The sequence below is a fragment of the Hibiscus syriacus genome, unplaced genomic scaffold, assembly GCF_006381635.1.
Source record: "Hibiscus syriacus cultivar Baekdansim isolate YM2019G1 unplaced genomic scaffold, ASM638163v2 tig00110299_pilon, whole genome shotgun sequence".
NCBI lineage: Eukaryota > Viridiplantae > Streptophyta > Magnoliopsida > Malvales > Malvaceae > Hibiscus > Hibiscus syriacus.
In genome coordinates, this window is record NW_024062668.1 from 2,056,988 (window position 1) to 2,077,841 (window position 20,854).

At 36.4% G+C, this 20,854-nt stretch overlaps 2 protein-coding genes and 1 pseudogene across 2 annotated transcripts; 1 reads left to right on the plus strand and 2 right to left on the minus strand.

Annotated features, from left to right (window-relative positions):
• Window positions 1-3,029: 3,029 nt before the first annotated feature.
• On the minus strand, window positions 3,030-8,278 carry LOC120116541 (CCR4-NOT transcription complex subunit 9-like). Its single transcript, XM_039137008.1, has 8 exons — window positions 8,032-8,278; window positions 7,529-7,618; window positions 6,665-6,707; window positions 5,323-5,429; window positions 4,305-4,400; window positions 3,840-4,030; window positions 3,634-3,703; window positions 3,030-3,419 (listed from the first exon to the last, which is right to left on the minus strand). Exons 1-8 carry the CDS (start codon window positions 8,215-8,217, stop codon window positions 3,312-3,314), a joined length of 891 nt encoding a protein of 296 aa, XP_038992939.1. The 5' UTR covers window positions 8,218-8,278; the 3' UTR covers window positions 3,030-3,311.
• Window positions 8,279-11,113: 2,835 nt separating this feature from the next.
• Window positions 11,114-16,038, plus strand: LOC120116542 (annotated as a pseudogene).
• Window positions 16,039-18,186: 2,148 nt separating this feature from the next.
• On the minus strand, window positions 18,187-20,278 carry LOC120116610 (the record flags this gene model as incomplete). The annotated part of the gene is made up of 6 exons (XM_039137042.1): window positions 18,187-18,642; window positions 18,694-18,780; window positions 18,864-18,983; window positions 19,088-19,216; window positions 19,311-19,502; window positions 19,955-20,278. Coding segments are annotated over 6 exons (1,308 nt in total), but the record flags the coding sequence as incomplete, so codon positions are not given.
• Window positions 20,279-20,854: the final 576 nt, after the last annotated feature.

A 20,854-nucleotide genomic window follows, 5' to 3' on the forward strand; every position in this document is an offset into this window, starting at 1 on the left:
TATTTATATAATAAATAATATGTATTTTATCTTAGTTAATTATTTTTAACTTATTTTAATCCTATTTTAATATTTATTTATTTTCCAATATTAAGAAAGGGCAGTCTTAAAATAACTGGATGTCCATTTTCTGATATTTTTAAATAAATAAATATCGTATTTTATAAATTATATATTAATTGCTTTAATTATTTATTTATTTTTATCAAAGAAAAGAGTTGTCTTAAGGCACCTAGAAGTCTTTTTCTGATATTTCTAAATAAATAAATATTTTATTTATAAATATATATAAATTAATATATATTTTTCATAATTATAATCTTAAAATAATAGGATTATAAATTAAATATATTTTGAATTTTTAATTTCTAATAATAGAGAATTTTTAATTAAAAAGTACCAATTTTGGGCGTTGTAGGGGTGCTAATCCTTCCCTAAACGTGACCGACCACAAATCCCTTTTTATTATTAAAAAAACAAATTTTTGGTTAAAACGCAGATCAGTTTATCTTTTAATCGATGTTTTCTTAAAAACTCTTTTAAAAGATGATTTTTAGGTATTCGACCTACCTGACCCAAAAGGCCGATGGCGACTCCCAAATTATTTTAAAAACCATTTATTCACATCACTTTTCTCGCCAAATAAATATTTCGTGCCCGGACGAAAACCGGTTACGACAGCAGGGCTCTGTTCGATCTCAATGAAATACTGAAAAGGATTCCTCCGGACAGTCCATTGGCACCGCAGTGGTATAGATTGGAGGATCGAAAGGGTAATAAAGCCAAGGGAGAGCTCATGCTTGCTGTCTGGATGGGAACTCAAGGAGAGAGGCATTTCCCGATTCATGGCATTCGGATGCTGCATCGGTTGGTCCTGATGCCGTCTCAAACATCCGATCGAAAGTCTATCTTTCCCCCAAGCTTTGGTATGTGAGGGTGAATGTGATTGAAGCTCAAGACTTGGTACCAACCGATAAAAGCAGGTTCCCTGAGGTTTTCGTGAAAGCAGTTCTTGGAAATCAGGCTTTGAGAACTAGAGTATCTCAAAGTAAGACTATCAACTCAATGTGAAATGAGGATTTAATGTTTGTAGCTGCTGAACCTTTTGAGGAGCCTTTGGTTCTAAGTGTGGAAGATAGGGTCGGATCCAACAAGGATGAAACCTTGGGCATGTGTATGATCCCTCTCCATATCTTACAGAGAAGGCTAGACCATAAACCGGTGAACAGTTGGTGGCTCAATCTCGAGAAACACATTATTGTTGATGGAGAGAAAAAAGATAAAATTTGCAAGAAGGATTCACTTGAGGATCTGTTTAGAAGGAGGGTTTCATGTTTTGGATGAATCTACACACTATACTAGTGATCTTAGGCTGACAGCAAAACAGTTATGGAGACCAAGCATTGGAATTCTGGAACTGGGCATTCTAAGTGCTCATGGACTAATGCCAACGAAAACGACGAGGAACCACAGATGCTTATTGTGTGGCCAAGTATGGGCAGAAATGGATCCGGACTAGGACGATCGTTGACAACTTTATGCCACGGTGGAAGGAGCAGTACACTTGGGAGGTTTTTGACAATTGTACTGTCATTACAGTGGGCGTTTTTGACAATGGTTGTATACATGGGGGATTGGGAAGGTACGGATACGGTTTTCTACACTTGAAGCTGATAGGGTCTATACTCACTCGTACCCCCTTTTGGTGCTGCATCCTTCAGGGGTTAAATAGACTGATGAAATTCAATTGGCTTTGAGGTTCACCTGCTCGAGCTTATTAACATGCTGCATATGTATTCACATCCACTATTGCCTAAGATGCACTACATTCATCCGCTGTCTGTGATTCAGCTTGATGTCTTGAGGCACTATGTAGATTGTCTAGATGAGGCTAAGTCGGGCTGAGCCACCATTGAGGAAGGAAGTTGTAGAGTACATGCTTGATGTCGATTCGCTTATGTGGAGCATGAGGAGAAGCAAAGCAAACTTCTTCAGAATCATGGGAGTTCTGAGTGGGTTGATTGCTGTTGGAAAATGGTGTAACCAAATCTGCAACTGGAGAAACCTCTTACAGCCATTTTGATTCACATCCTTTTCATTATATTGGTTCTTTATCCCGAGCTGATACTTCCCACAGTTTTTCTCTACCTTTTCCTAGTCGGAATCTGGAACTTCCGCTGAGGCCACGGCACCCTCCTCACATGGACACGCGACTCTCTCATGCTGATGCTGCTCGTCCTGATGAATTAGATGAAGAGTTTGATACCTTCCCCACTTCTCGGCCTTCCGATATTGTCCGAATGAGATACGATCGTATAAGAAGCATAGGAGGCAGAGTTCAGACCGTGATCGGTGACCTCGCAACTCAAGGGGAAAGATTCCAGTCTCTACTAAGCTGGAGGGACCCTAGAGCAACCACTGATCGCCGCCTTGGTTCTTTACATCGCGTCATTCCAAGTCATCACTCTTCTCATGGGTCTTATGTCTTACAGCATCCGAGGTTCCGCCACAAGCTTCCGTCTACACCTCTTAACTTCTTTAGGAGGTTGCCTGCGAGATCAGACAGTATGTTATGAGCTAAAGTCAATGTGCTTACCGTCTCCTTGTGTTGGTGACAAATTCATGGTTTTGTTATAAATTGTGTAATTTTCATTTTCCTTATTTAGTAATCTTCATGCTGCAGTCTGGTTTTATGCTTCTTTCCTCCTGTCAATCTGTTGTATCTTATGTCGTCAATTTCTAGATTTCAACCACAATTCCATTTCTCTCGTTCCCAAGCGTTCGGTTTCAGACGAAATTAGCTGATTCCATGTGCAGGGTAGACCAGATGCCAGTTTAACGTTTCATTTTTTTCGGATCAGAGAATTTCAGACCACCTTGTTCTTTCAACAAGAAATCTTGCATCAATCAAGTAATATGTTTACGTAAAAAGAGTTCGATTCTACATAGACAAAATGGCTTGGCCGTTACACCAACCCAAAAGATACTTCAACCTTTGTTATATTAAATAGGCAAAACAAGCGAGCATGACATTGAAACAGCCTGATCAATCATACATGAAAAATAGCTACATAACTGTATACAATTCAGGCTCAACATGAGAATGGTCTGACCAGAGTTGGATCTCTCCATCTCATGTCTCCGACTGCATTTCCTTTTTCCTTTTTACGGGCAAACAACAGATCACTAATAACTGCTGATTAAATCAAAATACCAAAACTAATAATAGTTGGATAAAATCATAAAAGGATGCTTCCACGGTCATGCAGGGAAAACCAGCTATGAACGATGGAAAGAAAATTGTATGATTGTCAGTTAACCAGCATGTGATCGAATCCTGCACCGGATTGAAGAGATGGTACCCGACTCACCCCGACATTGTGAAGCAACTGCTGCAGCCACCTAGTGGTTTGATCTTCCTAGAAGCATGGACAAATTGGATGAGACAAACAAGGAATATGTACAAAGAATTTGAATCAATCTTTTTTAGAAAGGATTTCAAGATAAAATGAGTTCTCATATCGAATCGACTAAATATAAACCTTAACAGCTGGACTCTACAAGATAAAATACAACTTGATTATCGTGCATTTATTATAACCAATAGTAAAAACTAGAAATATTAGTCCTTACACGAAGGCAACTACTAAAGGTCGCATCTCGTAACATATCTGGTAGGCAACTTCTTAACGCATCGCAAGCCCTGTATTATGAAGGAAAGCCTAGAGACGTCAATTTTATGCATAAACCTCAAAATGAAATTACAGAAAAGTAAAGAAAGAGGGTGAGCTAAAGGCCAAACCCAATGAGCAGATCCATGATTGACTACATTAACAAACCTTGGGTTATCTGACAATCGAAGATAACATCGAATAATATGTTTTAACAGTCGTGAAGAGGGTTGCTCAGCAAGTGCTGCAACCATAGTTCCTAGAACTCGACCAACTGCAAAAAACCGCTCTGCAGTAGTGCAAATATAGTCCAAGCCAACATCATCCAGTAGAATTTTCTGAACTATAAAAGTGGCAACCTGCCATCAAACAATCATTGTAACTTATCGAGAAAGTTAACTGGTATAGAAACCCATTTTTGGGTATTCAAGTCTGCCAAAAATAAAAAATTGTTTATATATTTGCCAGCCTTGGCAGGCTGCCCGGCTGCAGGAATCTCAAGAATGCAATTTGGTATCCTAAAACTTTCACCACTAAAACAATAAAAATAATTTCAGATGGAATACATAGGGAAGCAGAAAACACAGATAATTTAGCACAGTTGGTAAAAGTAACGAAATCAACAAACCCAACTGTTTTTGATAGTTCACTTCCCATCTCCATTGTGCGCAGACATAAGGGGATTATCTCAGTTGAAAGAAGGAAGCTGATAACTTCCGTTTCATCAACCTGCAAAAGAAAGAAAGAGCATTTTATCAGTATATTTAGAATTATTACGCAGGCACATATGAATAACAATAAAGAGATATTTGCTGGTCTGATTCCAATTTTACACTTATAATGTCTCTTTCCCACATGTTAAGTTGAGTGTTGCATGGAACAAAGATTTTTACATAAGAGACAAAGATAATATATTTAAAAAAAAAAGCCAACATACAGAACATCATCTATTGCATGCTCTCAAATCTGAGGGATCAAAACAGGGAAAGAGAAGAAAAAACAGTATACATAATTGACTTCTTCCCCCTTTCTGATACATATTACATTTTTCAAGTGGAAAGACATCACTAACTACCTAGGAGATAGAGGCACAACACTCTCGACTAAAGAGATAGGGAACAGCAAGTAACAAGGAACTCCCTAGTTCATGTAGTTCATTAAATTAGGCTCCTGATAAGCATGCAATATATAATTCCTACTGGGTAGCTGATTATGATTACAGAGTTCAAGTGACACATGCGAGGAAACCACTAATCAAATAGGGTTTTAGGATAGCCATCAAAGCTCTTTCTTTACACAGTTTATTACAAGCCTCTTTGACCATAAATTTCTAGAGGCTGCCTATGGAGTTTATAATAATATGCAGTAGTCATGCAAAGCCCCTCGTCCTATTTACAGCAGTGGGTGAACCACATCTTTTGTCATTCTCTATTTGTTTATCATATATTTTTACACAAGTCCACTCAATCCTCCCCATGATTTTAGTCATAGAGTACCACTTTACTTTTAGAATTCTTTCACACTTCTTTTGATCATGCATTTACTTCAACCTAGCATGATCTAGTTCAATGTATAATGGCATTATATTCCATGAAGATTGAGGATCACATTGCTGGAAACTCAATCAACTTAAATAAAAAGAATGAATTACCTTCACCAAGGCACCAATGACACCTAAGCTAGTAAGCCTCAAATACTCAAAAGGCCTTGATTTACTTGTTGTATTAAGGAAAGGATACAGATACAAGGGTATATGAGCTGCGAATGTAAAATAATTAATATGAGTTGTCAATTAGAATACATGCAGCTTTATACAGGTTATGTAAAAACTATTTTTCACTTGTTAAATAAATATAGGAAGCAAGAAAGTAACATCACTAATGCGAGAAAAAAAAAAGGAAAGTTAATTTATTCGAGGAGAGAGGGAAGAATGCAGACAATAATACACTTAACCACAAGCAAAAGGACCAAGCAACTAAGTGATAATGTGGAAACAAAATGTAACCTAACCCTCTACAAATAAGCTATGCATGCAACCCAAAGGGCATAAGGCACACAGGATAGAACTTTTACTTCAAGTGTACCTACAAAAGATAGATGCACAAATGTACAACATTAATTCAAGTTTTCTGTCATTAAAACCTCATGAAAAGGAACAAGAAACCAATTTACTTCAACTTTCAATATTTTTCTCTTTTAAAAAGCTCGAAGGCTAAGAAAAATGCATTAAGTTTCAATCAACAACTTTACCCCATTGCCCAACATAAAAGAGCGTTTAACGCACAATCATCATAGTTGTAAAAGTTATTAAAAGATGTTGGAAATTTTACAATAATAAACCATTAACTTATGCATATAGCAATTTGTTTACTGTACAATCAGCTACTATATAAAATTTATAGTAGTATTCTCACAGGAATTTCAGTTCAAATAAAATTTCACTAATTATAGGAGTGTTTTTAATTTATACAAAATCATTTGAAACATAACTACATTAAAAGAAGTATTATTATTCTAAAAACTGTCGCTGAAATGATAATCTCCACAAGTGAGGCTAAAGGTTTTCCATATGACCATTCAATAATTCAATGTTTTATTCCTTTTCATAAACATGCTCATGTAAACCCAGTAGAGCGAAATAACTCTATCGTTGGTGTTTAGGATAATCAGTCTAGAAAAGAAATCTTATGGTGAAAATGATATTTGAAAAAATCAGTTAAATTGTCTATTCCACGACCTCACAGTATTTCTCTTCCTATCCAACGAATACTTGACTTTTATGAGTTTAGCAACAAGAAATCTCAATATGATGACTTGTACTCTGGCACCTGGAGGCAATTCCATTTTGACGGCATGCTATTTCAGAGGACTATATCCATAATTAATCACAAAATGTTCTTATGTATGCAACTTCAAGAATTAAATTAAAAAAAGTAAATATTCAGGTCCTGTGTTAAGCAACAAAGTGGTATCCTCATCAGATAAGAATGTACCATTTAGGAATAACATCCTTGTGTCCGGATGAGAAGCCACACACTGTAAGAAAAGATGAAAATTAAGACATGTTAGCAGAAATTTAAAAGAAAAGAAAATAGTGGACTGGTCACTTGGCTTGGTTGAACCAAGAACTGAACATATGAGTCCAATAAGTATAAATAAACCGGCTCAGCCAGAAAACCGAATTAAAACGGCTTTAGGTTTTCAATTATTATTCTTTTAAGTGGTGGGAATTTGTATCTCTAGCTTTCTATTACTATATTAACTACCATAACATTTATCTTTTTCCTTTGTTATTTCATATCAATTCAATATTAAAACCATGTATAAGATGTTTAAACCCCCCCCCCACACCTTTTACTGAAACAGCCAGTTGGATTGATTGAACTGAAACTGACAGCTCTACCAGTTCAACCTCTGGTCTGAGTTTTTCTTATTTGTTCGTTAATTAACAATGCATTTGCAATGGGCTTTTTTTAGTTTTCGGGTTGGTCTGGTTGTAATTGGTGTTATTGAACTCCTGGTGTATTTGGTTTCTAGCAATAAAATAATTGAGGCACTCTTTTCCTCCTTCCAATGTCCATTGAACTATACTTGTAGCTCGATGGTTATGAAGGGGGTTTTTAACGAAGCCTCCTATTTTTATCAACAAAAAAAAATTAGCAATGCGTTTGAATTGAAAACTACCAAAATAAACAAAAGTTCCATAAAAATCCATCTTTTTTCTCCTTCAACAACAATTTAAGGGGAAAAAATGTAAAACAACCCCACAGGTAACATTAGTCAGGACTCATGAGTTACCATTAGTGAAGTGAAAATTCAATCCAACAGAAACAGTAGGAAGGCCAAAAAGACATCACCTGAAGCAGTGCAAGAGCATTACAAACTCGATTCGACTGAGCTGGGGTTAGATTTGGTGGTGAGAGAACAGGATAAATTGAGACTATCTCCTGCAAGAAAAAATGGCTGCATCAAGAAACTGAGACAGAATACATGCCTAACTATGACAATTTTTCAATTTCCAATAGGGAACTCAATTAATAAAAGGAAATATAAGAAGCATCTAGAATGTCAGAAGTGGTCATTTGACTAAAAAAGGCAAGAATCTACTTGTTTTGACCCCAAAAAAATAATGACAGAGAACTTTTCCAAGTGCAAGTTAAAGTGAAAATAAACTCAAAAATCAATTTACACCAGGTATACATTTATTTTGAAGCAAACATTTGCCTTTTCTCCCCAATTAATCATTTCTCATAAGACAAAAAACCCTACTTTATGGAACATATAAAAGATCATACGAACGAAAGGCAACATTTAATTATATACTATAAAAGATTTTCCAAAAGATTGTTGATTAAATTACCTTCGATAGTTCGAGAAGAGCGTTCTCTCGGAGATCAGGGCTGCTGAGATCAAGAACTAAATGCTCGGCCGTTGCCATTTTCCGATCCTTGTTAGCCGGGGCTCCGCCGGCAGCTTGATTAGACGCGCTGGGTCCTCCAAAAGGCGAATTCATCGATAGAGATTGAAGCAGATTTACCGTTTGCATAAATAACAGAAATAAGAAAGTAAAAACTTTCCTTTTTCAAAGAGGGAAAGTATTGTACCCGAAAAGGAAAAAAATGAGGGAGAACTTTGTTTCACATACTTCGTAAAATAAATACTTATCGCCACGTACATTACATGCGCGTGAGATTGGCAATCAATTCTGCCCAATTGAGTCTTGAGTAAACTACAAATTTAGTACTTAAACTATTACTTTAATTCATTTTGATACATATATTTTATTTTATTTTATTTTTCTAATGTCCTTTATATAAATATTCTCGGCCATATTTAATACTTAGAATCATTTTTCATCACTCCTTATATTGACGACTTTTTGATTAAACAAGCCACGATGAACTTTCCTTTTGCATGCTTAATATTTAGACGAGTCTAATGTTATTTTAACTTTTGAATTTTATGTTATGGTCCTTAAAGAATCTTATGAATATTTTAATTTAAGATATCATAGATTATAATTTAGAGAAAATAACCTCAGTGACCAAAAATGTCTTATAATATATGATTTTAACCAACTTTTTTTGGATTTGCCAAAATAACCAACTAAATCGCAATGCGATCGATAATTCGCAACGCGATCTCCTGTATCGCAAATCAGTTTCCAGATTCGCAACGCGAACTTCGACTATCGCATTGCGATTTACATATTCGCATTGCGATAGTCCAAGTTCGCGTTGCGATAGTCGAAGTTCGCGTTGCGATTTATTCCAAGTTCGTTGCGATAGTCGAATCCAAGTTCGCGTTGCGATTTGTTCCAAATTCGTTGCGATAGTCCAAAATCGCAACTACTGGTGGTATTGCATTTGTTTCTTAAGAATTTTCTCTAAAAATATAGTATTCGCGCAGACGTGTCGAAAACACGTATTACCACGACCCGAGAAGAGACGGAGGCGGCGCGCGAGAGTCCCCCTTGTTCTCTATCACTCAACAAGGAAGTGTGAAAGCCAAGCCTTAAATACCATTCCCAATAGTGTTTCCAATACTATGTGAGATTGAGCATTACCAACACTTGTTCCCAATACTATGTGGGATTGAGCCTTAAATAATGATATTATTTTTGAATGTTTTGCTTAAAATTGCAATAATCGCGATTGATTGTAGATTGACTTTTAATTATGACATATTTAATCGTATAATACTAATGCAATTGGTTGCTGATTCAGTTGTTTTAAGGTGCATGATTGTTAATTGTTTCCTGAATAATCACATTGTATTGGAAACAAGTGTTGGTAATGCTCAATCCCACATAGTATTGGAAACACTATTGGGAATGGTATTTAAGGCTTGGCTTTCCCACTTCCTTGTTGAGTGATAGAGAACAAGGGGGACTCTCGCGCGCCGCCGCTGCCACTGTCCGTCTCGTCTCGGGTCGTGGTCGTGGTCGTGGTCGTGGTCGTGGTAATACTTGTCTTCGATACGTCCGTGCGAATACTATATTTTTAGAGAAAATTCTTAAGAAACAAATGCAATACCACCAGTCATTGCGATTTTGGACTATCGCAACGAATTTGGAATAAATCGCAACGCGAACTTGGACTATCGCAACGAATTTTGAATAAATCGCAACGCGAACTTCGACTATTGCAATGAATTTGGAATAAATCGCAACGGGAACTTCGACTATCGCAACGAATTTGGAAAATCGCAACGCGAACTTCGACTATCGCAACGAATTTGGAAAATCGCAACGCGAACTTCGACTATCGCAACGAATTTGGAAAATTGCAACGCGAACTTCAACTATCGCAACGAATTTGGAAAATCGCAACGCGAACTTCGACTATCGCAACGCGAACTTGGACTATCGCAATGCGAATATGTAAATCGCATTGCGATAGTCCAAGTTCGCGTTGCGATAGTCGAAGTTCGCGTTGCGAATCTGAAAACTGATTTGCGATACCGGAGATCGCGTTGCGAATTATCGATCGCATTGCAATTTAGTTGGTCATTTTGGCAAATCCAAAAAAAGTTGGTTAAAATCGTATATTATAAGACATTTTTGGTCACTAAGGTTATTTTCTCTATAATTTATATAGTATCTATTGCGATTTATCTTAAGTGTCAAACTTATTTATATATTTTGCCCTTAGTATATTGATTTTGATAATCATTACAATTTATTTAAACTAATTCATTTAAATAACACTATTGTATGATACTTATCTACGAACAATTCATCGGACTAATATAAAGATAAATTTATTTTAAATTTATTTGTAAATTAAATTCACTTAAAATATTTTTAATTATATTTATAAATGTAAAATCATAACTTGATTAAAGAACAAAAAATTTAGTTTCAGACAACACATAATTAATACAAATAGAACAGGATTATGAATCATTCGTTAAATATAAATAATTCAATTATTACTTTATATAATAACTATTTTCACAAAATATTTACAATTGAACTTTAAAATAAAAATAAACAAATAAAATTTTTAAAAAATACTGATACAATTTAAAAATGTCAAGTGTCATGTGCTTAATGATGTTATAAAAAAAGTATTATTTGAAATTTTGGATATTAATAAATCTTCAACGAGTTTTTCAATGTAAAAGTATTTTTCTAGTATCATAGGTTGACTCAATATTAATATTTTAAACATGATTTTTTTTATTTAAAAAGAGTTGTTCGAGAGTACTTTTACGTTTCAAACGGGATATTGAACTAAAAGCACTTCCATATACATTATTGAAGAAAAAATCTTTAAGTATCAAATTGAAAAAAGAAAATAAGTTCAAGAGTTAAATTGAATTTAACCTTTAAATAATAAAAAAATATTTTTGGATACTATTTTGTTAGACCCGGGTCCAATGTGCAATTCGGGTTATATAAAATAAATTCCCAAAAAAAATTGAAAAGTTCTTTAAGGTTCTTCACAATTTACTTACAGAGTTTGGAAGTTAGCAGAGCAAACGATGTGGAGATCAATGGCGGCAAGGTCCACGCAGTTGGTAGGACGGGGATTTCGTGCTTCCCAAATGAACCAGGTTCTATCTGAAACTCGTAAACCTTTCAATTCCTTTCCTAAAACATCATTCCCGCCATTCCATCGCTTTTTCTCCCATTCATCTTCCAATGAATCGTGGGATCCCGAGTTGGATTTTATTGCTAGGATTGAAACTAACGCCGCCCAAGTTCCCTCTTTTGAAGGTCTCGCCAGTGATGAGACCCAGATAGACAGTTTTATCCCTGGAGATTCCAAAAACGACATGGAAGAAGAAATCCAAGATTATGAGCTTGATGCTAACAGGTTAGAAAATGTGTTGTCTTTGTTGCAAAGTAAAGTTGATGGGTCTTTGGAGTCTAGTCTTAATGTTATGGCTTTGGATTTGCGTGTGTTGAAAGTCAAAGGAAATTAGGCAGCACATGAGTTGCTAAATGGGCGGCTGCAAATGGTCCAAATTAGGCAGTCATTTTAGTTGAAAATGTGTAAGGGTAAATTACCCAATTTACTCTCTAAACTTTAGAATATTTACAAGATTAGTCCTTAAGCTTCAACTATAAATACCCTAACCCATTTAGCTTCAAAATTATCCCCAAATCATTCTAGCTCTCTCTCAAGTGTTTTTGGTAAACACCTGTAAATTTTCTCCCTTTAGTAAAAGATCTGCAACAGTCCAGAGATGTAGGTATAATTGGCTAAACTCCGTTATCAATTTTGAGTATTATTTTTCCGCTTTTATTTCACATTCTCACTAATCTGATTATAGGAAAATTACTCGGTTATTTCCCAACAACTGGTATCAGAGCTTTTGATTGTGAATTTTGTCAATTTTTCTATGATATTACTATTCACATGAATAGTGAATTTCGTGAATAGTGAAATTTGGTCGACGATACGAGCTTGTCGACGGAGGTGTTCTAATATACAGTGATTCACATAAATTGTCAGAAACGATCCAAACGAAGCCAGATTCGAGTAGGAGCAATGGTTGCAGACGAAGGGAATGTGAAAATTGAGAAGTTGAATGGTGCGCTCAAGACCTTCTTGGAAGGACTTAGACCAGGGGCAATGCTCGGGGGAGAGCAAGGTGATGCCGAGAGACTTTTGGAGGCCATAGCTGTAGTCGAAAAGCTGACTGAGCTTGCAGATGTCAAGTCAAGTAGCGCTGTGTTGTCCATGCCCATGCCCAGAGATAGTGGCAATAATGGGGGAGACCGGAAAAAGGTACAGCGGGGAGATGGTAGAGGAAGCTCTTCAAATGGCCAATGTGAACCATTGACTGTTCGTAGCCAAGGAAAGTCATCAGGAAAGAATGGCAAGGCTATGTCCGGTGCGAAGAAGAATGTGAGCAAAGAAAAGTTAAAGTGCTACTTCTGTGATGATCCTCATTTGATTAGAGAATGTCCCGAGAAGCGTCGCCTTACAACCATCATGAAGAGGTTGAGAGAAGGAGAAGTAGCAGGAATTGGCGCGGTTGCAAGTGTTAAAGCTCCCAAGCCAGGGAAAATACTTGGTCCGATTGAGGGGATCAATGCGCCAAGCAAGGAACAAGACATAGTACGACTACAAGATCTCAAGTAGTTAATCCAAGATCGAGACGTGGCGAGACTATGGGTGTCAAAGCAGTCGAGCACAGAAAAGTACCCGGTGCGATAGCAAGAGATAAAGTCGTCAAGTCTAGGGTGCAAAGTGAGCAAGTCCGCTCACAATATGCCAGAATAGAGGCGTGGTCCAAGTTGAGGCGTCTCAGGCATAAAGGGACACTTAAGGAGTATGTGAGTCGATTCAGAAGACTCATGCTCAAAGTCCAAAGTTTGACTGAAGAAGATGGGTTCTTCACCTTCATGTTCGGATTGAAGCCATTGGTGAAGAAAGTGTTGGAGCGAAGGGAAGTCAATGACATGTCTAAAGCCTTGACAACCACCGAGTCCATCAAATAATTTGGAGACAAGAAGAACAAGACTTCCAAAGCAAAGTCGAAAACCGAGGGTAGCGGCAAGAGATTCCGTAACGAAGGCAAGTCATAGGATGAGGAATGTTGTTCCTCGAGTGGTAGAGAAAGTCCACTCAATGATAAACCAGATGGTGGATCTGGAGAAGATGTGTGCAGTCTTGACACAAGTTCAAGTGTCAAAGATGCTAAGCCGAGGGTAAGAGTCGAGAAAGCGAGAAGGCGCAGACTTAAGATGCCAGAAATGTTGCAAGATTACCTTAGAGGAGTCGAGTCATCCAATGTGATGGATGAGCCCAGGATCGAGTTTTCCAGAGAATAGGACGAACCCAAGATCGAGGGGGCGTTGAGAGTTGGCTCAATACGGTTAATTTTTGCCAAGGCAAGTAGAAATCAAGTGCAGGAGGAGTTACCCATGTCCAAGGAGTTTGTCGAACATGTTCGCGTAGAGAACATGGCTTCAGAGACCATCATAAGATAAGGGTCGAAGCAAGGGCTTGCCGAGGATATTCAAGTGAGGAACAATCCTTCAAAGACTAGTAGACAAGAGTCAAAGGAAGCCAAGACGTTGAGGGACAAGGCAACCATGGAGAAACTACCCATTTACATGGTGAGAAGTGAGCTCCAACCTTCGTGTTAGAAGGGAGTATGCAAGAAGAGGAATCAGACTTTTTCGTGAGAAAGTATCGATGCATAGTGGCGCAAAGAACTCCAATGATAAGGGTTCAATGTGAGAAGTTTCAGACTTCATGTAATAAGAAGGGCTGACGTAATTTTGAGTATGTCATGGTTTGTACTAGACCAGATACTGCTGAAGCAGTAGGAGCTGTTAACAAAGATGGTGACTACGGACAAACTGAAGTTGTGTCCAACTTTAGTTGGCATGCTAGAGTAACAAGAGCAGAAATGATGTTGCATTGTTCAAGGTGTGAAGACAGATTAAAATCAAGCTTCAAGTAGGAGATTGTTGAAAGTCAAAGGAAATTAGGCAGCACATGGGCTGCTAAATGGGCGGCTGCAAATGGTTCAAATTAGGCAGCCATTTTAGTTGAAAATGTGCAAGGGTAAATTACCCAATTTACTCCCTAAACTTTAGGGTATTTATAAGATTAGTCCTTAAGCTTCAACTATAAATACCCTAACCCATTTAGTTTCAAAATTATCCCCAAATCATTCTAACTCTCTCTCAAGTGTTTTTTGTAAACATCTGTAAATTTTCTTCCTTTAGTAAAAGATCTGCAGTAGTCTAGAGACGTAGGCATAATTGGCTGAACTCCGTTATCAATTTCGGATATTATTTTTTCGCTTTTATTTCACATTCTCACTAATCTGGTTATAGGGAAATTACTCGGTTATTTCTCAATAGCGTGAAGGTTTTGTTTTCAAGGCTCTTCAGACTCCATATATTTCAGGTAAAAATTTGCTTAGGTTTTTCAAATGGGTAATGAAGAAACCTGAGCTTAAAGTGACTACCTCTGTTGTCGAGTCCCTTGTTAAGGTTATTTGTAGTGATATTAAAATGAAGAATGCCTATGATTTATAGGATTTGGTTAAGGAAATTGGGGAGAAAGATACTGAGGTTTTGACTGTTGATGTTCTTAATGAGTTGATTGCTCTGTTTTCCAAGTTAGGTAAAGGAAAGGCAGCCGTGGAGGTGTTTGATAAATTCTCGGATTTTGGGTGTATCCCGAATGCGGAAACTTATTATTTCACTATTGAAGCTCTGTATCGACGGTCTTTTTATGAGTGGGCTTGGTCTGTATGTGAAAAGATGCTTGATGCAAGGAGCTTACCTGATGGTGAACCATTTGGAAAGATTATATCCTGGTTTTGTAAAGGGGATAAGGCTAAGTAAGTTCACGTTGTTTATTTGTCGGCTGAGGGAAAAAACAAGAATCTTCCTCGGTCTTCTGTTAATTTCTTGATCAGTTCACTCTGTAAGAAGGATGAAACAGTGAAGTTAGCTTCGGAGATGCTGGATGGCTTCTCGGGAGAAGCAAGAAAATATGCAATCAAGCCTTTCTCAACTGTTGTTCGTGGTCTGTGTAGGATGAAGGATGTTGATGAAGCGAAAAAGGTTCTTCTGAAGATGATTGAACAGAGCCCACCTCCTGGAAAATGCGGTTTTTAATTCAGTTGTTGGTGGCTACTCGAAGGTCGGAGATATGGACAAAGCAAAGGAGGTGATGAAATTGATGGAGCATAGGGATTTGAAACCTGATGTCTAGGCCTACACTGTTGTGATGAGTGGTTATGCAAATTGTGGCCAAATGGATCAAGCTTGCGAAGTATTATCAGAAGCCAAGAAAAAGCATACGAAGCTGACTCTAGTGACTTATCACACTCTAATTCGTGGATACTGCAAACTTGAACGGTTTGACAAGGCTTTGAAGCTGTTGGCTGAAATGAAAAATTTTGGGGTTCAACCTAACGTTGACGAATACAATAAACTGATCCAGTCTCTTTGCTTAAAGGTCTTGGATTGGCAAACAGTCGAGAAGATACTTAATGAAATGAAGGAGAACGGCTTGAACCTTAATGGAATCACTCGAAGTCTTATAACGACAGTTAAGGAGCTGGAGGCAGAGGGAATGAACAGTTTGGAAGCAACTATTGAAGTTTAAAATCTTTGCTGATTTTAGGGAATGGATGTCACATTATGATGTTCAACCCTAAATTTTGTAGCCTCCCCTCCATTACTGACATTAGATGAAAAGGTGAGGCCAGTGTTTGATTTCTTTGTTGTCATCTATTTACATGAATTAACTGAGACCATGTGTGTGTGTGTGTTTTAATTTCTAGGGATGCATTTTTGGGTTCTTTATGCGTTTAAATTTGGAACACAACTTTCCTTGTAGAATTGGTTTTTGTTTCTTTGCAAGTGAATAAGGAACTGTTCAACGTGTATCAATTTATATTGGAAGTTCTATGGTTATTTCTACTGAATTAGGGGATTGTGTGCCACGTTTACCTAAACAATTCCACTGATATAGACCTCCAGTGGCCAGAGCCGACTTCCTAGTGGCTTTGGTTGCCAGCTGCTTAAGCCTTCCCTCCTGTTGATTTCCCTGTTTGTTTTGTTCGAGCCATCGGTGAAGACTGGTTACAAAGAAAATCAACGGGATTTGCTGATTGGATTTGTGATCGATGCCAAGGGGAAATGAATTTACAAGAAATTTCAGATAGAGCACGGGAACTTAGAAAAAATTTACAGTGGCGAAAATCTAAGCGGTTAGATTATAGTGGTAAACTACTCATTAAGTACCTAAATTATCATATTTGTTTCGAATTAAACTTTCATTTGATTTAAAATCCTACTTTTTATTTTGTATTAGTGTCTCGCTATTACAAACTTAATGAATTGTATGTGACACCTTGTATAGATAAATTGTATCATTCATCAGTCAATTATCTTCTCACTCTTATATTGGTTACTAAATTTAATCTTTTCAATTTAATTACTTAATTTTTAAATTACTCCTAATCTAATCGCTTTAACTTTTAAATTTATTTTTTTATTTTAATTATATATTAACAAAATAATAATAAATGTCATGTCACAAAAATTATTAATAAAATAAATTAGAGTGATTAAAATAGGAGCAATTTGAAAGTTGTTTTAAACTTTAGAGACTAAAATATGAATGACAAGATAGTTGTGTGATGATTGACGTAATTTACCTATAAAAATACAATGTCATTAAATTTTTAACGGTGTAGTACTAAAATGAAATAAAATGTAAATGACTATGGATAATTTTCGAGTCACGATCGGGTAAATAATTTTCGAGTTGCGATCAGGTCATGATTTGTGACACTAATTTATAATTAAGGTTTTCTTGTGCTAATTAAAAATAAAATTGCATATAAATTTGGATGATCCGTGAAACTAATTTGTAATTAATGTTTTCTTGTGCTAATTAAAAATAAAATTGCATATAAATTTAGGTAATCATAAAGTAAAATTTGATATATTTAATTAAAAATAAAATTGCATATAAATTAAGTATATTTAATGTATAATATACCATTTTTATTTTTGTACAACTATATATATAATTTTTAAATGTTACTTTTATAAATCTCTTATAACAATATTAATATGACATCTGTTTAAATTCACATATAATTCTATAATTAAAGTACATTAAATATATAATTAAGGGTTAACTACATGGAAAATCACTTACGTTTATGTTTTATCCACTTTTGGTAATTGATTTCAAAAAACATAAGATATTGTCACGTTTATTTTTATTTAATTAAGATGTGGTCACTTTCATTTTATTTAATTAAGACGCAATCATCTTGGGCTAACTGTTGTTAACAATTAACATGATATGTGATATGATAGTTGGTATAATCACACATTTGGTCCCTATTATTTACATATTCTCTCAATTTAGTCATACTTTTAACTGATGTTAACGGCAGTTAACTTGAGTGACCATATCTTAATTAAATAAAACGAAAGTGACAATATCTTATGTTTTTTTAAATCAGTGAGCAAAAGTGGACAAAACATAAACGTAAGTGATTTTTCATATTGTTAACCCTATAATTAAACATGATTTACTTAAAAATTATTTAATAAATAAAATAAATTTAAATTTAAAATACTTAATTTTGTTTGAAGTTAAACATTATTTACTTAAAAATTAATTTTATAATTTTTAATATAGTTAATTATTTACTGTTTTCTATTTACAAATAGAAAAAAATGTATATATAAATAATATGATGTAATTTCTTTTATATTTAAATAAAAAATTAATGGAATTAGTGGGTATTTCCTAAATTGTAAAGGTTCGTAGAATTTTCATCAAAATTTTATAATGGTAAATTTCAATATTCACCTGTAGTCACTACTCACTAGTCAGTCATGGCAAATTTACGCTTTAACTCAGAAAAAAGTAAATTTGGATTTAATTTCAGTAAAAAATAAAAGATCCATTACAGAAATTCACAAGACTTACCTTCTGTAACAAGTAACAAAAAAAAAACCTTTTCTGAACAAATAGAAGATGGTTCAGGCAACAGACTGTCATCAAGTTTCCAAGTACTCACTGAGACCATCTCTTCTTTGGAGTAGAATCTTTCGATTTTGCTTCTTAATTCTCTTCGAATCTCGACTAGTCGACACTTGCCTTTGTCTCGAAGAAGGTGGTTTGGACTTGTTATTCATTGATATTTCCCTTAATGGAGTAACTGGTTCAGGCATCGAATGGCAATCGGTTTGTCTCGTAAAAGAGCTTGAAACTTTTGCAGGTGCTGATTTCTGCTGTCCCTTTAAAGGGGAGTCATCGTTCTCGAAACTAACTTCCTCGGCTTTGGAAAGCGGAGCTTGGGGGCGGTTCTTTGGGGAGGAATCCGAATCAGATGAGGAAGGGCTAGTAGTACTATCCATGTCGTAGAGGAGGTTATCCATCATGGGTGGAATTTGCCAATAGTTTGGACTTGAAGTAGACGAGGAAGCTCTTTGAAGCCTGGTCAGCTGGACAACCTTTCAAATTTACTTACTAAATTTAAAATAGAGCTGACAAGAACTACTCACCTTTTGTTCCAGAACCACCATGTCCTTCTTCAATCGAGTAATTATCGTGTTCTTTCTGCATATAATGTTCTCCAACTCGGATATCCTCTGTTACCAGAAAACATTTGTACGCGAAGAAACCAAAGGGTGCAGTTTAGCAAGTGAAAAAGGTGAACAAAAATGAAAATTACCTTCAAAGTAGCCACATTGGATGACTGGACAGAAGTGTTTAGTTCCTTTATGATCGCATCCTTCTCTTCGCATTTCCTCTTAAGATTGAAGACATCGTGTTCTATTGCATGGTTGTTCAGCTGCAAATGAGCATGCACAACATCAAACCAAAGAAATATTGAAGCCTTTGACAATAAACATAAATCGGATTCCGGCAATCCAAACGACGTAAATCCTCCATCACCTGGGTTTCTGATGCAGATGTGACACTCGAAGCCCAGTCCGACAAATCCGACATGCGATGCTCCTCGTGCTCTGTCTCGTTTGACAATGCCATCTCATTCGCACCCGAGGTTTTTACAATGTAGTTACCCTGACACATCAAAGAAAAAGGGAAAATAAAACCATTTCAATCAAGTGACTGAAGAAGATAATTCACATGCAACTCCCATAAATCGGATTCTTACTTTAATCTGTTCCCGATGCTGATAGCAAATCCAACAACCACAATCATCAACCTTTACACTCCCAGAACCAAAAGTTCCATTCAATGAAGATTCTACTTCAGTATTGGCCCATGTTCCCGGCTTCTCTTCGGTGTTATTCAGCTGTTCGCATAGACTGTCTACCTTCTGCTGCATGCTTGAAAGCACCTCATCCTGCAAATCCAGTCATATAAAATCAAATCAGATCGATTCAGGATAATTCTGCACTTAAATGACTAGCAAAAACTTAAATTCGATTCAAAATTCAACCGGGAGATTGGAGATTTTATACAAATGGAAAGCAAAATAATCGAATACAAGACATGTGAATTTGAATTTTAAGTGTTCATCGACCATAGATAAGTATCTGTTACAAAGTAATTAAGTCAAGCAAATGTATCTGCAACTGATGATAGAAATATGTATGCAGGTAGGTAATCAGAAAGCAATTTAACACTAAATATCTTCTTAATCATGCATAACAGAATCAATTGTGAATTAATTGAACTCTGAAACTCCATAGATTAATAAATGAGAAAACCCAATAGACTAACACTACTAAAACTAAAGTGAAAAATTACGTAAATAATTGCTACTAAAATTAAACAGTAAGTAAGAAAACAAACCCTTAGCTCGACCGATTTCTTGAGTTGGCAAATCAACCGATTCTTCTTAGACTCAACGGTCGCCAAGCCGATCACCGCCACGATCAAGAACCTTTCAACGGGACTAAATAGCTCCCAGGCCACGGCCTCCTCTCGGCCCAAACCGCCTCCTATAGCTCGAGCCGAGCTGGCTTCCTCGGCATCCAGGAGGAGCCCCTGAAGGGAAAGCCAAGACAGCCGCCCAGAAGAAGGAACAACCGGCCGGCTGCGCTTGGCGAAGTTGGTTGAGAGGCGTCGAGGCAAGGAGCGAACGGGGAAAGAGAGACCGACGATGGTGGCGCCATGTCAGCTTAACCGGCTTCTTCCATCGCCAAACAACGACGAATAAGATATAGATGGAGCGTTTGTGTATACAAAAGCTTTGATTGATTGGGTAATTGGTACGAAATTAGGAAACAAATTTGAATTTCGATCCTTTTTAAGTAACAAGGATTTAACACCACTAAATCAAAAACTTTCCTTTTCTTTTGTGGGGATAAATAAAAGGCAACTTGGAATGTAGAAATTGTGCAATCAATATTTTTATATAAAATTTGAGATTTAATTCATAGAATTTGACAAATATGTGCATGAGATTCAGTTAATATATAGTTTGGGCATGCAGCCTATGACGATAGTGATGGTGAAGACAACACCACTAAATCTGACGTTTTGGTGGACAATATAGGACTTATGGTTTCATCTATGGGCCTGTTCCAATCAACACAAATGAAACAATTTGTTTTTAGAAAAGAGAGTGAAGGGTTATAAATTACGGCATTGTATATTTCTCCCTGTTTGAAGCCATGTCTTGCGCCGCATATGTTGTACTCGGCCTGCCTTAGATCCCAAGCATTTGAGCCGCTACCCCGACTATACTAT

Coding starts and splice junctions, on each gene's coding strand:
- LOC120116541 (XM_039137008.1), bottom strand. CDS start 8,217: ATGCAAACGGTAAATCTGCTTCAATCTCTATCGATGAATTCGCCTTTT. Junction 7,619..8,031: donor CTCTTCTCGAACTATCGAAG/GTAATTTAATCA, acceptor TTTTTCTTGCAG/GAGATAGTCTCAATTTATCC. Junction 3,704..3,839: donor CGATTGTCAGATAACCCAAG/GTTTGTTAATGT, acceptor TTCATAATACAG/GGCTTGCGATGCGTTAAGAA.